General features: G+C 41.1%; 1 protein-coding gene across 2 annotated transcripts in view; it reads right to left on the reverse strand.

Annotated features, from left to right (window-relative positions):
• Window positions 1–16,376, reverse strand: part of PPP1R1C (protein phosphatase 1 regulatory inhibitor subunit 1C) — a 51,940-nt gene that overhangs the window by 20,444 nt on the left and 15,120 nt on the right. For both annotated transcript variants that reach the window (XM_063400404.1, XM_063400405.1), the window contains 2 exons: window positions 3,875–3,912; window positions 2,047–2,107 (listed from right to left, as the gene is read on the reverse strand). In XM_063400404.1, coding sequence (XP_063256474.1) covers window positions 2,047–2,107; window positions 3,875–3,912 — 99 coding nt within the window. The remainder of the gene's footprint in view (window positions 1–2,046; window positions 2,108–3,874; window positions 3,913–16,376) is intronic.

Below are 16,376 nucleotides of genomic sequence, written 5' to 3' on the forward strand. Positions count from 1 at the left end.
ATTTCTGGGAACTTTGAGTTAACAGCAGCTACAAACTACTAAAATGCCACAGAAGTTAACAAATGAAAATATTTGCTCCTCTTCTCCACTCCATTTATTATCTCTTGCTTTAAATGTAAGTTATCAGAATACTGTCTATCACACCTTCCTTTAGTAACAGCCTCAGAGGTTATGGAGCAGACAACGGGCTGTAAAGAATTTTATTTTTTTTACTTTACTGGTGCACAGGAAATATACATATGTATATATATGTGTATATATATATATGTGATCAAAGTTGAGGAGGAGTGTAACTGTGAAGCCTGTTATTCTGAAAATACTGTTGAATAGTGTTATTCTCAACTGCTATGAGACTAGAATAATTTAAATCATTATAAAAACTGTATTTCTCAGTAGAAATAGGTTTGTGCATTTTATAGCACTGTGTATTTTACATTGCTATATGTTTGCCTCACAGTCTTTTAGTCCAAACAAACAAACAAACAAACAAACAAAAAACAAACAAACAAACAAAAAAAAACACCAAACAAACAAAATGTGTTTTCATACCAGTGAAAAGGAAGAATTATGAATTTTCCACCAGGCAATTTTTAAATTAAAAATAGTCATTTATGACAGTAACAGTGTGGTAAAGCTGGAGCAATCCAGCCTGTTTACAGGGAGGGTTATCATTTTCCAAGTGTCCACTTGTATATCTGGGAGTATGGCGCAATTTAAGGTGCCAAGGTGTAGAGGAGAGGTGTTTTGTGCTCTGCTTTGTGCTGTTTGCATGTTTCAAGTTGGTTGGGATCTTTTTTGAATCAGGTGCTCTCCCACGGTTCTCAGTTCCTTGAGAGTTCAGCTGCTGTAGATGTGAGCCCTGCCAGGCGCTCCCCCAGCTCTCAGCAGGGTGTTCCAGGTAAGGTTCCCTAGGCTGCACTTCCTGGGAGGAGCTATGAGGACCTGCTTTACACTGCACTTCATCTGCACCGTATTTAATTTAGGCTTGTACAGAAAAATAATCCAGCAGTGAGATCAGTGCTATCCAGGTGTAGCATTTTCCTTCCAGAGAAAATATTGTAATTGAAGGTAATGAGATTATTTCTAATATCCAGCACGCAGACTTCAGCCCATTTTGGCAAACAGAGAGTCTTATGTGGCAGCTGAGTGATATTTTAACTAGGACAAATATTAGAGAACTGAAGCTACAGAATGAGATACACAGAACTGGCTGATATGGTAAATGACCTCGTGACAGCAGCAGTATTTCACACAAGAGATCAGATATCCCACCTTTTCTGCCAGGTAATAAATTGTGTTAAGCAGACAAATGGAAATTTAGGCATTCATTATCTATCAAGAGACACTTGGCAGGATGGTCTTTAGACTGCAGTCTGAAAATAACCCTGCTCTGACAAGTGTCAGTCAGAAGTGCTGGTGAATCACCACAGATCTTGCTTCACTGCAAGCACCATCAAGTCAAATTCTGTTCAGAACTACATGAGAAGCAAGGCCTAAATGTAGCTGTTCTGATCCCAGGTGATATTCCTGCTGCTTTTGTACACATTCCTAAAAAGCCTGTTAGCCCTCAAAACATTTACCAAGATTTCTCATTTTTCCTTTTCTTCCCAAGAAACTCTTCACACCCTATGGTCAGACACCCAGCCCATGGTTTTGGATGTTCTCCTTTTCACAGCTGCCTGGAAAGAGAGGCAGAACATGGGGAAGTGGTTTCAAATAAGAAACAGAGAACTCTGTGGGGCCAGCACCGATAGAATTTACATATTCAAAAAGCTCTGTTCATAGTTTGGCATTGAATTATCTGTTACGGCAAAAGAATCAAAGTCTACAGACTTTTTTATAAATTTGCCTGCGCAGCACGGTTCTGTGCTGAGGATAAGAGGTGGTGAGCATCAGGCAGGCGGGTGGTCCGTGCCAGCAGGGACAGCAGAAGGCAGTGATGTCTGGGCATGGCAGACACGAGGTGGGCAGAGCCAGGCTCTGGTGTCGCTGTCCCCCCGCCCCAGGAGCCCCTGAGCCCGGCGGGCAGCGCAGAGCCCGCAGTACCTTTGAGGGCAGGTGGGGTGAAGACGCTCTGCTTCCTCTGCTTGGGAGAGGCGCTCTGCGACTGCGGAGGGACAGAGAGAGAGGCCGTGAGAGACGGGAACCCCAGGGCGCCCTGGTGCCCATCGGAGCGCTCCTGACAAAAACCATCAACAACAACTAGCGCCAACAACCGATGGCTTTCATGGAAACAGGAAAACTAGGACAGGAATATGTGTTTAATGGACTCCCAGGCAAGACAGACCCAATACTACTGAAAATTACCCTTCACTCTGTAAAAATATAGTTAAACATAAAAATTAGGATAGCCCGTGCTTCTAGCAGCCTGGGTAATTGATTTTCATAACACAAATAAATGTCTACGTATCTTAAAATGGTTGCAAAGTTTGCATTAGACAACATTCCAATTACAGTGTAATTAATGATTATATATATAAGGTAGTACTGAAATATTAATATACACATTTTAATATAAATAAGTGGAAAATCCCTCTCTCTGTATGTTCTCAATGTTCTATTAAACTTAAGATAATAATTTCAGCAGCCAATCACTCAGCCTTTAACTGAGCCTCGTTAGAGTGTTGTATTTAGACACAGTTAAACTTTTTGTGGCCCCAAAATCACATCTAGGCACAAAAGACAAATTATTCCAAAATAATGGCAGCAAAATTACACATACAGCAATAATACTATTACTATATTGTACCAATAGACATAGAGTAATAATAGTATTACTACTTTATACCAATGTTTAGTTAACAAAAGCTAACTGGAGTATATTCAGTGTTAAAGCAGAGCAGCTTTTGCAAAATGAAAGCAGCTAAATCGGTGTCAATATTACACCAAAGTGAATTATGTTGACATAAAAAGGACAAGAAAACCTCATACACCCTTAGCTAGCTTTGGAAGACATAAGCACCATATCACACTCCTAACAAAAAAGAAAGGCAAAAACTGTGTGTAGCCAAGCTGTTTTTCCCCACCTTATTTTAACAATTTCTAGTTGTAGTAATGATGCTGCCTTTACCCAAACATTTGCTAAAAATGCCTAATATATGGACCATGAATTTTAATCAGATCTATTTCTTCATGGAACCTTTGAGACATATTTCACACAAGTAGGGCTAATCCTATTACCTTAGCTTATCACAATGGATAGAATGATAACATTTATAAATAAAATATTGTCTTTGGAAAGAGAAAGCTATTTATAAACACTGTGGGATAGCTTGGTGAACCTCACACCAGTAAATCTTTGTAAGTTTGTATTGGAGTTCAAATTTGAACCAATCAATACCTCCAGCTGCTATTTAAAGTGCTGCCTGCTGCCCTGAGCAGTGGGTGAAGGAGAAAGAGATCAGGGAACAGGAGGAACTATGCAAGGGGAGGTTACAAAATGAGATTGGAGGAGCCAGCTTTTAATTCTTGTGCAGACAACATCACTGCTCTGCCTGCTGTAGGAGGGTGGGGACGTGTTTGAATGAGTGTGCAGCCCAGCAGTGACCTGCAGGTCCACAGCAACGCTTGGGTGGGGTGAAGTGGTAGAGTCACTTTGGCTTTGCTGTCCCTTAACAGGGCAAGGCAGCAAGGCAGAGGGGAAGCCTGCCTCTCCCAGCTCCCCTGCTAGGGGGAAGGGAGAGCTGGCAGAACACACAACACAGCTTTACACAGCCCTGCTTTAAAAATGATGCTTCTTGAAAGGCTGTGTTACTGCAGATGGAATGAGAATGTAAATAAAAGTCTCAACTGGGATGAATCAGTGACTTTCCAAGAGGTTTTAACAGTAGAACTGCCTTAACAATAAATACTTTAAAAAAATAAAATCACTTACCTCTGCCTGTGAGATGTTTGTTCTCTTCTCATCTTTTTCTAGAGAAAAACATATGAAACGAGAAAAGTTAATACAGAAGCGTTTCTTGGTGCTAACCCTTGTAACTCTGCCATAAACCTACAGCACTGCTGTAAATAAGAAATTAACTTTCTTATTTACAGCTTTTCTCTCTCTTTGGTGTATCTCAGAAAGCCAGAGGCCCTGATTAGTGTTTAGACAAAAGCACTGCATCTGAAGCACTTAACTCCCATTTTTGTCTGTGTCTTGGGTTGAAAAATGTAACCAAAAATGTGTATCCTATTTTCATCCGCTGAAGCCTGTTGGGAGATATTGTTCCTTATCTCTTGTAACTCTAGGGGTGGAAAGAGGGCAGATGCCTTCTGTTAATGGAACACCTGATAACACCAGATAAGGCAGTGCCTTCTTATCTCTTCCTCCACCCATCCTCCTCCGAGTGACATCCCCTGTGAATGGGCCATTGAAGGCCTCTCACATGACTGATAACATTACCTCATCCCATTGTGAGATGCTGCACCCAGTGGGAGGAGCCAAAGCCTTTCCACCGGAATAAAACAGCAATCCCAAACACCAAGGGAGCCTGTTTGCACTGGATTCACAGAGGACAACTGGACCCTTCCTTGAGGATCATCTCTACTTCAATGGAGCCAAAACTGACCAACAGGGTGTCAGGTTTGCATTCTGACTCTGTCAGTGGTCTTTTGTACTACTGCATTTATCTTATTTTATTTTTCTCTTTCTTGTTGTTTGTTCTCTCTGTTAAATTGTATTTCTGACTTGGAGTCTCACTGGTTTTGCTTCCAAACCAGTACAGTCTGTGACTAACAGCAGCGATGGAGCTCCTTCAGCAGCAGGTCCTTTGCCCTGGCTGGCAGCAGGGCTCTGCACTGCAGGTGGGGCTCGCAGGGTTCAGGGCTGCTCTGCACAGAGACCGAGCTTTCCTCTACAGCCAGAAAAGGCCAGGGAGGAAAATGGTGTGAGACAAACCCACAAGGAGTTCTACTGCACTCAAATAAAAAGAACCTCACCTTAGTTATTAATATACCAATACTGGTTCTGAAGACTGCCTCACAGCAATATGCAAAATAAACAAAGCAAACCTTTACAAAGAGCAATCTTTACCTTAGAAATTTCATGACATTACCAGGCTGAAATTTTTCCTGAAGCTTCTTACTTTTGATGCCTTAATTTTCTTTAAACTGTATGTATGGCAGAATTGGCAAAACTTGAGATTTCTAATAAAAATAAGTGCCTCTGAGAATCTGAATGAACAACTAAGTAAGACTGTATGACACAGAGGAGGCTCAAGGTCCTTCCTAACCATGGCACATAACCAATTTTTGTATGAGGTAAATTACTTCACTGTTGTCTTCATGTGGTTAAAGGCCAGAAAGTATCTGTCTTCTGCTGCTGATTTCACAAATATTTGACAAAGACCATGCAGGATATTTGATACACAGTAGTTTGGAGCTCTAAAATAAAATGTCATTAAAAATATAGACATCAATCTCTCACTGTTGCAATGGGCCTGCTAAAATTTTCCACTTGCAGATATCAGTGTGTAATTTTCACCGAGGTGTGACAGATCTGTAACATAGGTCTGAGCAAAGAATTAGGTCTAGGCTGTATCATTTCATCTGACTTATTCTCTAGATACTGGCTGTTTGTGGAGTGCTCTGTTTGGGGGATGAGCCACTCCATACAGCTGGATCGATCACGTTTTCTATTGCATCCTTCACCATTGGCTCTGTGCATCTTGAAAACGTCAAATAATTTACCAGGTTTTTCAGTGTGAGTATTTCCCATTACCTCTCTCTGGAAGATATTAAAATCCCTCATACTCAGGGTTAAAAGTGTAGTTGAAAACAGTGCTGATTACTAAAGCATGATCCCACAGGTACAGAATTAGACAAGACAATCAGGAGGCCAGTTTCCTGCCATTGACATTTGTGTGAACTTTGGCAAGGTCACCCATCTCCTCCTGGACTTCCCTACCTGTAAATAAGTATAGCAGCCTCTATTTCAGTATAGAAGTGTCTATTCAAGTCCATAAAACACTTTGGGGTATGAAGACAGGCTGGCTAAATGAGTGACTATTTATGTGTTTGCAGCCTTTCTTATTGGTTTCATACCAACACCTCAGTGAGCCAATTGGACTTTTTTTTTTTTTTAATTCAGGATACTGGAGTTAGCTTAAATGCTGAAATTTGAATAAATCAGGAACTTTCAGCAAAGAACAATGAAGAGTAAGTTACGTCCCATTCCTTCCTGAAGATCTAAATTTGCGCAGATTAAAAATACATTTTGTAAACCCAAGCTGATGCTTGCATAAGGAACAAAACTGACAGAGATGGAAATGTCTGATTTGTAGTTGCTAACTGATTATGTTTTTTCTTACCATATACCTTCCATTCTCACAGTAAAATCTGTTGTCACAGAGATTTCCTACATCATCGTTTTAGAGTGAGATCAAAATTCATCTGCCTTGCTTCTCCCCCTGGATGGTGTTAATGCACTCGGAGCAGCGTGCAGGGCCAGAGGTGACCTGTTTTAAGAGAGCTGGCCTCTGATGTCACCCATGGGCTCTGCAGTGCTGTCATCCAGCAAAGGCTTATCTCATCCAGATGAGTACCCTGCTTGCCTTCCCCTCGGCAGGAGCAAATAAAAGCCTTTACTGTAGGGTTTCAGTCAGGCACTGGAGAAACAGATCAGGGCAGAGAGGCCAGTTTTTACACAAAAGAAATTCAGAAAGACTCTGGTATAACTATTGGATAAAGCTTCTTGTAGAAAGCTTGGAATTTTCCTTGGGAAAACACAGTCAAGGAAATAAATATCACAGGGTTATGGGTTTGGATTCGGGCAATTTTAGAAACTAAAACCAGAAAATAATCCTTCATTCTCCTGCCACTTAGTGGCAGAAAAAGATGAAATTTTCTGAAAATTATGTTTCAGTCATTTCACACTTCAATTTCTCCCTCAGTAAAATAAAATAGGTTTTTTTTATCTCCCAGTTTACCTTGCTGGTGCTTGACCACCATGATCTGTATTAGCCATTGGTATTTGTAAAACAAGCTCATTGAACTCTGATTTAGAAATTGACCGACATAATATTTGTTTTTTCTGCTATCACAACTACTTTTCCTTTCTTCTAGAAGACATAGCAAGATCAAAAAGTATTTAACGTTTTCTGTTTGCCAGAGTCGTAACAACACATTGCCACATCAGCTTGCATCTATCTCATTTGCATCTCGTCGCTTTTTACCAAACCACTGAGGTAGGAAAGGGAAAAAAAAATCAGTAAAGACCATTATAAAAATACTTACACAGTTAATTATTTGATTTTCACTTGCTGGTTTTTATTTGCCAGTGTTTATCAATGAGATCTTGACTGTGGGTTTGGATGTCATTACATTTAATTTCAGAGAGTGTCCTGGTAAGCCCTCCTGGAGCGGTGCGTGTTTCGGGGAGTGTTCCCAGTGCAGGAACACCTCCCGAGAGTCCCGAGGCAGCGGCAGCGCGGCCGGAGCTCCGCTCCCCTCTCAGTCAGGGGCTGACAGGACAGGGCTGCGCTAATCAGCCTCTGAATTACTGCTGGCCCCCGAGGGAGCGCTAACAACAAGATTTGTACAGCAGGCATTAATGAAAACACAGGGCAGAGAGGAATTTGCTCTCTTTGCATGCCTATCTGCCCTGGCAGGCGCTCGCAGCTCAGGTGTGCTTTGGGGAAGGTGCCGCGCTGTGCTGGCAGCGCTGTCACCAAGGGACCTCTCGTCCCTCTGCCTCAGAGATCATAGACAGCTTTTCCCAGCCAGCTCCTCTCTGTCACCAGCCCTTCATAATTCATTAAAATACTACAGGCCAAATCAATCTGCTCCTAGCACATTCAAAATTTTTTCCCCAGGTAAATCGGTTATTTAAACAACCCTGTATTTCCCGCCTTCGACATTCAAGTAGCCATTACTAGTACTGAGAGTAGGGGCTGCAATCTCCTTTGTTAGACCAAATCCTTCCTAATGGTGCTCAAAGCCAGCCACTAAATGAAAAGAACAATCACCCTTTTCCTCCTGATGCACACAACAGCATCTGATCTGAACATCTCAGATCATACAGACAGTATGCAAGGACCCACTTTAAGCTGCACACCCATAAGAATATGAAATAAAACCACCTTTCACAAACTACACAGACCAAAATTTATTTAAAACTTGCATTCTGGTAAACATAATCTATTTTGGAAGAAATTGGAGACATTATAAACCTCAAATGTGAATCTGAATGTATTTGTTTACATCACATGATTCCCAGAAGGGAATTATAGTGCCTGATTCACCACCTTGTCATTCCAGATTCAAGCCAGACTCATGGAAATTAGTCTCATTTCACTGGCATTAAACTAGAATACAAGACTGATGAATCAGGTCTGCAGCCTTACCACAGAGCAATCATGAATTATTACAACAAGGACAAAAATCATCCTTCTCCCAAGCATTTTATTCCAAATTTTTCATTATCCTTCCCTAAAATATAAATATTAATATAAGATAAATGCTAAATAAGTACCATAAATCCAATATAGTTTATCAAAATATATTTTAAAAGAGAGTTAAAATTTAACTATTTTCTCCCTTCTTACAAAAGGACTAACTTTTCTGCCTCTTGTCTTGGTGTTGCATTTCTGCCTGACTTTGTCGTCTTCTGGTTGCTGCCAGCTCTGTAAGGCTTTATTCTGATTCTGTCCTGGCTTTGAATGACCAGACATAAAACAGGTTTTGTGGCAAAACCTTTCATGAAAAGAACAGTTCCGTGCAGAATTTTCTTTTCCTGAGACACAAGGGGCCCTGTCCTGCCCCATGAGAGAGGGTCAGGTGAACAAGGCACTGGGAACAGAGCTCCCGATGTGAAGTCCCGGGTCTATGACATGGGGACAATTCCAGAGCTGGCAGGTCTTCCCAGAGAGGTGATCAACCCAGGAGAAACACAATGAAATAAACATTCTGTTTGGACAACTAATGCAAAGTTTAGCTCTAATTCACAATATAAACAATGCTTGAAGATGTTTTCCTCTAATTGCTTTCTAAGCAGCACAAACTCCTCTTTGGTGAAGGCAATGGAGACATTCCAAAGAATGTCCGACTAAATAAGATTAACCAGGAGGAGGTAAGTACTTTATTTTTGCTTTTGATCTCTGAGATGAGGCCTTTTCTGAACCAAACAAAAATCTCTGAGTAAATTACCAGGAGTTACTCTGAGCTAAACTTTTAATGTAATTTGCAGCTGACCAGTGTGGACTCCTGGCATCAGGGAGGAACCTCTGGCAGGACCACAGGGTGTCACTGCGGGAAGAAGCTCTGGGTCAGGGTTTGCCTCCACATGGCTTCAGAGCTCCCTAAAATTTACTCATTCCAAAGAGATACCACTTATTAAAGAGCAAAGTCATTCTTTCTGTTTCCAGCATGAGAGAGTGGAGCTCAGTCAGAACTCTGGGGTCAATCAGAACTCTGCTATGGTGTGACCCTTGGCAAAGAGGAGCTCATCAGTGCCTGGTTCTGCTGGGTGTTAAGGGGAGCTGAGTGGTGTTACAGGCAAAATGAGTCCCACAGGAGCTCAAGACACGCTCTGTGCAAATCCTGCACCAGCAAAACATGCTGGGTGAAAGGGAATGTTGGAGAGAATGAAAGACAATCATTTTATCACTGACTTGATTAGGCCATAAGCAGCAGCAAGTTCTGCCATTGACTTAAAAGTCAATATTTTATCCTAGATAAATGAATTGGTTAAAAAACCCAAACCAAACCAACCCAAAAAAGCAAAAGAGAAAAAAGGCAAAATACTTTCTCATTTAATAAACTAGTTCTAGAGTTAGTGCAACCGGGAAAGAACTTGAGCCATGCATAAAATGCCTCTTAGTGAAAACTCTTGCTCATTATCAAAACTAAGTAATAACAGGCATAAAAATATTCACTTCTCCATTAAATGTCCAGGTTAATACATTCAAATAAGTAAAAATAAAAGAGTCAAACTGAAGAAAACCCCTGGGATTACTGATGTGAAATTTAAAATCCTTGGTCTATTGGGAAAGCTGTTGGTAAACTCAGGTCTCAAAATGAGTAAAGTAACACTTACAAGATACATGATGATCTACACATGACCCTTTTATGCACAGCTACTTAGAATCATTAAAATCTCCCATTTAGATTGAAATATACACATTAGAAAAAATATCCTTTATTCTTGCAGCAAATAAATATAAACCAGGAAGATACTGATTTTCTGGCATAAACCAGAAGGGAACTGGACTGCCATCATTTCTGGGTGCCCCAGGCAGTGCTGGAGGCCAAACTAAACTACAAGGAAGCCTCTAGGAAATTAGACTTTCACAGACATACAGAACAAGGCAAAGGACAAAGACTGCAAAGTAGACCTAAATCCCAATGTGTTTGTCCCAATCTCAAAGTTGTCCAGCTGTGTAGGAGCACTCACCTCACTGTGAGGTTACACTGACAGGGGCTATTCTGACACAACAAGTGTCAATAAGGATTGTATCTTTGCTGTGTGGACCAAGGGCACTTCCCACACCCATAGCACACTCTCACCCTGACCTGAAACCTGGCAGTGAAAGACAAGACTCACATGAAGGAAATAGGAAAGCAGTGGAGGTAGAAAAGGGGTTTGAGGGATTAGAAGAAGGCCGGAGCTGTCGAGAAGCCTGCTAGCAAATACTCAGAGAAACAAGTTCAAAGAGCAGAAACTTGAGTCTCCAATGAGTGTCCCCAAGTAAAACAAACTACCAGATGACTAATGTTTTTGTTAATGCTTGCTACTGTTTAACCACATGTACCCAACTTTCATTCTCAAAAAACTTCCCAAGCAGCTTGCAATTATTTTGTGCATTGATGAAGCCATAACAATATTATTAGTTTGTGAAAAGACCTAATGATGTCATTAAGTACTTTCAAACCCAGGGGGAAGACAAGCACCTTGAGCAGACAGCTACCCAGCTTGTGAGTCCATCAGTAACACTGGATAGTGTTAGTGAAGGGCTGCTTTCCATCTGCTTGCTTGCTTGAGGAGGCTGAAGGTCTAAACACAATACTGAGGCAAAGATCATGAAGTAAACCCCATGATTACAAGAAATATAGTGCTAGCAAATCCCAGGATAAACTTTTAAACCATTTTCTAATGATTTCATGTACAGGAATCAGTTGTGGTGGAAAATGGCTCAGAATCGACCTACTGATTGCAATCTTTGTATCAGTGTTACAGCTGCAAATGCCATCACTGTGAGCGGTTCCTTTCTCAGCTGTGAGCTGTAGGAATATTCTAAGCTCTAAAATAAAAACCAGCAGCAGCCAAAACCAAAAAAACCTCAGCCAAACATTTCTTAGCATGCTATATCTCGTAAAACCATTTAAAATGTATCCAATCTGAATGCGTTTGGACATTTTGGAAAGTGACATTTGCCATGGGGGAAGAAAACATAAAAAACAATAAAATTTTTCCTTAGCCAGTGATTATTATTGCTGTCTTAGCAATTTCCTTCCTTTTGGAATAATACCTCAAGGATTTCAGTAAGAATGCTTTGTAAAGGTAGTCCTGGCCAAGTGCTTGTGGCTTGCTTGTGGTTAGAATGCACATGCAGAGAGCTCCTCACATGCATGTATCACCTTACATAGGAATCAAGCCAGCTGCTAATAATAGTTCTTCGGGGGGTTAGGAGCCTTTTTTACAAAGAAGAAGATACAAATATCAGTTTTGTAAAGCCTGTTGTTGGTTTTTCCAAGCTTTCAAAGAGTCAAGAAAAGCAGGTTCCATAATCTCATTCTTGCCTTAAGCACAACTAGGTGGGCTGGAAGAGCCCAGGGAAATCACTGTTGTCTCAGAATAATTCAGTTGTAATTTCCAAAGGCATTTTTCAGAATTTCTACTGACCTTAGTACATATCAGAGACAGAGGGGATGATGGTTTTTATCTCTATCTGTACTGTCACAATTAGAAACACCTTGCTGTGATTCCTCTGGAATGAGCCACATGCTCCTATGGGATATGCTGTACACATTAAAGCCTAAGTCACACCCCAGCATTTCAGGAGGCTTGGAAGCACACCTCTTAACAGCAACAGCCTGCTTGCTGTCTACGGGGTTTCAAAAACAGACAGTAAAAACCTAATGTTGGTCTAGATCAAAAAATCTTCCAGGTCACAATTCTTTAAAGAGAAAATTCTTTTTTTCTCCCTTACCCCCTGTTCTCCACCCCCCCTTCCACCCCCCCTCCTTTCAGTTCATCAGTACAATTCCATTTGGAAGAGAAAAGGATAAAAACTACCACTTAGTGATACAAACTACCACTCAGTAATACAGACATGTTGGTTTCAAACCACCTGGGCTTCTAGGTTAAATGGCTCCCTGATTCTGCAGCTGTCCTGCAGATCCTAATACAAAAGGGAAAAGGCAGAGCAAGTGCTTCAGCTGATCCCAGAGAAGCTACTGTATGGAGCTGGCCAAGGAAAGAGCAGGACAGCTTCATCCAGACCTTTGCTTTCTACCACCACCTGAGAGCAGGTATGGCAGGGAACTTGAGAAAGACTTGAAGGGAATACTATCACTACATGCCATGGAGTGGTGGGGGCTCTGTGCAGGAGTGTTTAGGTTATGGGATGTCCAGGTACCAGGATAAGCCATATTGTAGGGTGGAATAGAGCTCATTGCTGCATTGAACTTTCAATCTGCCATGGTCATGTTCATTTTCTGTGTGACTTTCTCTGCTTGTCTCATCAGGACAAAGGACATGGCCTCAGGAAGGAAACACAACCTTTACAATGCACCTTCATCTACTTAGCACTGCTGGCTGTGTTAGTGCAGTTTGGTTCCACAGGATGGATAATACCAAGACATCCATTCCCTGTGGGACCCCTGCATGCTGGGTATCCCAGGGAAAACATGAACAAAGCAGGAGCAGGTCTCTGCTTCATTCTGCTACTCTGATAGTCTCTGGACCCTCCAGTAAAGACATCTGAGAAAAAAATCAAAAGTGATTTTAGATATAGACACAGGGATAATGTTTTGAAGGGGAGAAGGAGAAAACAGAGCTCCTTTCCATAGACATAAAGCTAAATTCTACCCCAGAACTGCTTTGGTTACTGTAAAACGAGACTGGACTGGTCCATCTGATCTCGTTTCCACCAGCTGATGACACAGGCAGCTCAGACTCACAGGAAAGCAGAGCTAAGCTCTGCAGCTCCCTGCACTCTCACGGAGTTTCTGCAGCCTTCTGTATTAGCAAAACCTTTCAGAACTGATGCGTTCAATTTGTTTAGTCTCTGCTAGCTTTAGGTCCAGATTCATTGAATTCCCACTTTTGATGTATTTTGAAGTGAAATTTTACCTCCAATTCCTCCATATAAAGAGTTAAATTCTGCCTCTAAAAGCTCAATAAATGGGCTACCTTGATTGATGCTTTAAGTGCAACCCCTTCCCAATATTCTGAACATAATGAGGTTAGTGCTAAAAGCTGGATTCTCTCATCTATCTGCATTATCTATTTATTCCACACACGTCACCATGGTAAATGAGTGTTGCATTAAGTACTAAATAGCAGAGGTCAGAAAAACCCTGTGTTGTATTTCTTTTCCCCTCAGCAAGCCTGAAACATCAATTAATGGATTTCAGTTTATTACCTGATGTGAACTAAAAAAATATATTGATAATATCAGTATTAGCACATTATGAAATTTAGTTTAAACACAATCTGAAAACAAACTATCTTAACATTCTTATTTAAAGAAATTTGTCGTATAATGTTTAAATGGACTTAAATAGTCTCTGAATCTTTTTGCCATTTAATATCCTTCCTCCCCCCAATACAAACAGAATATTTGCCATAGGCTAAACTAGACATATTTTGATCCTTTTTTTTTTTTTTAATGCCATCAACACCCCAAATTGTATGCTTACGTAGCTGTATTAAATATAGCTAAAGCATTTTGACTGTAAGAAGTAATTACAGCTAGGCACCTTATTTTTTACCTAGAAAACTCACCATCTATTCTGAATTCTCAGCAAAACAAACTGTACGAGGTGTATAAGTATTTGGCAGAGTGCAAATCTGTTAAGAGCTCCTCTAGCAAATTATTAAGCCTTATGAATGCAGTAAAGTTCGAATCAGTCCAGCTAACTTCCTCCGCAGCTCAGGCAGCCGTGCCCACTGCTCTTCCCTACCCAGGGCTCTGGGGTGCTGTACACACAGAGGTGATAACAAATGTAAACATTCCAGAGGCTTATCAGGCCTGGCGCTGAAGGCCCAAGCAGCTGGAGAGCTGTAACGTGAAGCCATGGATATTAAAAAGAATTCACAAATAATCTCCTGGGGTGGAAGAAGGCTGTTTCTATGGTGCTTTTGTATAAGGAACAAGGAAAACAGATGAAGAGTACAAGGTTCAGCCTCTAAAAATACCACATTCACTTTCAGATAGTTCCACGGACATTGACCCTTCCAACACAAACCCAATGGGAGGCAGGGAGTGGGAGGAACAAGTGAAATCACAGTACACATTGGAGTTTAGCTGCACTGGTAATTAAAAAATTATTTCAATTCATTTCTTGGGTATTCAAGGCTGAAACAAGAGTAATGGATTAACGCAACCCCATCCATACTGGGAGTAAGTAAAGTTTTTGGGGTTTTGGCTTCATGCCCTCTCAGCTGCACCACTTCTCTGATGTAGGTACAAATCTGAGTCCTGGCTGTGAATATCCAACCTCTATTTCCATCCATCCATCCTCCAGAGCTTCCTCAGGCAGTGTTTGCACCCTGGACTGCCCCATCTCAGGGACAGTAGGCTCCGAGGAATGGGAGCCAGCCATTCTTGTTTTGACTAAATTTACTCTCTTCAGCCAACTAGGAGAAACTAATTCATATGGGTCATGTAAAATGTACCTGCACAGTCAGTCAATAAACACTGAACATGAAGGGAGCATGGATAAAAATAAACATGAAAAATTCAGTAAAATAAATGAATTTTGACCAGAACATGCATAATAGCATTTTGGTTTGACTGTCTCTCTGTAGCTGTCAGACCCTTCACTGTTTACTGACTAGAGAGACAGTCCAGACTCTGTTTGGGCTCTGTATGAAGTAGTACATGTTTCCTACTCTTTCACACTATGTGGTTTACACAATTGCTAAAATATTCACAGGGAATGTTTCTATTTGTGAATTACTGCGTTCAGGACCACTGAAGTTGTGAAGATAGAGCTGGCTGCTTTGGTGATAATCCTCAGTCTCGGCACAGCACTGCTCACTGCATCCCAACCAGTTCAGGCCTTGTCCTCCTGCTGTCCTTACTTCTCTGCAAGGAGCATGACAACACTTTTGACAAGTGATGACAGTGACATACAGAATCCTCATCCTCTCATGAAAATGAAGCATCTTCATTAAATGGAACATTTTCATGAATAATGAAAAAATCCCCCCCCTTTTCCTAATTCATTGTTTCTTTCTGGAGCCTGTGAGTTGTTTCCTCTGGGCTGAATAAAGAACACTTCGAGCACAGGTTCTTGACATTTTTTTCTTTTAAGTCCTTGAGCTTTCATTTTAGTTTTCACAGAACCAGTGTTCACACAGCATATGTGTGAGGAACTTTTGCTGTGCCTTGTCACAGGGAATTCTGTGGGCCTGAACGGCAGAATAAATTCAGAGTACTATGAAAAAGCATGTGAGCACAGTGTAAGAAAAAGAGATGCTGTTTGCCACTGAACATTTGCAGTCACACATCCTGCAAACTGCAGGATATTTTCAAGCACAGACATTTTCATCTCTCTTCTGGAACCCCTATCACCTGTCAAGTCTTATGCAATGTTTACTCCACATATTTCATTGTTTCACTATGTCAGATAGTCCTTTCCAGCACAGGCTGAAAGAACACCAAGGTCCTCCCTGCCTTGACAAGAAGTGCCTGATCTCTGAACATCCTGGTGCCATCAGTAATGCACACTGGGCTACACCAGTTCCCTGTGTGAGGGGACACAAATGTTTTTCATTGCCACTGAAATACTTCCACGGACTCCTGGACCAATATAAAAAGAGACAGAATACTCAAATGGCATGAACATTTAGCATAGAGAAAGACTGACTAGTTTGAAAAAAAAAAAAATAACACAGCTGGTGACAGTTTTTATTCACCTACTGCTTTTCTGAATGCTCTATTACCACATTAGAAGACTAAATTTTATAATTGAAAACAGCTGCTCTTTGGCTTACTCACTCTCTAGTTCTTGGACCAAAGTAAGCAGTATGTCCTACCAGAATCTCAATCGTTTGAAAAACATCTCATTTTCCATGAACTCTGAGACCAGTTTTCTGCTGAGATTTTTCCCTGAGAAAGTATAGCAGAACTACTTGACAATGCTCAGAAACACCTGCCTCTTACTGAGTAGGTCTTTTCTTGTGCTCAGTTTATTTTGTCTTGGAAGAAAAAAAAAAAAAAGTGGTC

Source organism: Prinia subflava, chromosome 6 (genome assembly GCF_021018805.1).
Source record: "Prinia subflava isolate CZ2003 ecotype Zambia chromosome 6, Cam_Psub_1.2, whole genome shotgun sequence".
NCBI classification, from domain to species: Eukaryota; Metazoa; Chordata; class Aves; order Passeriformes; family Cisticolidae; genus Prinia; species Prinia subflava.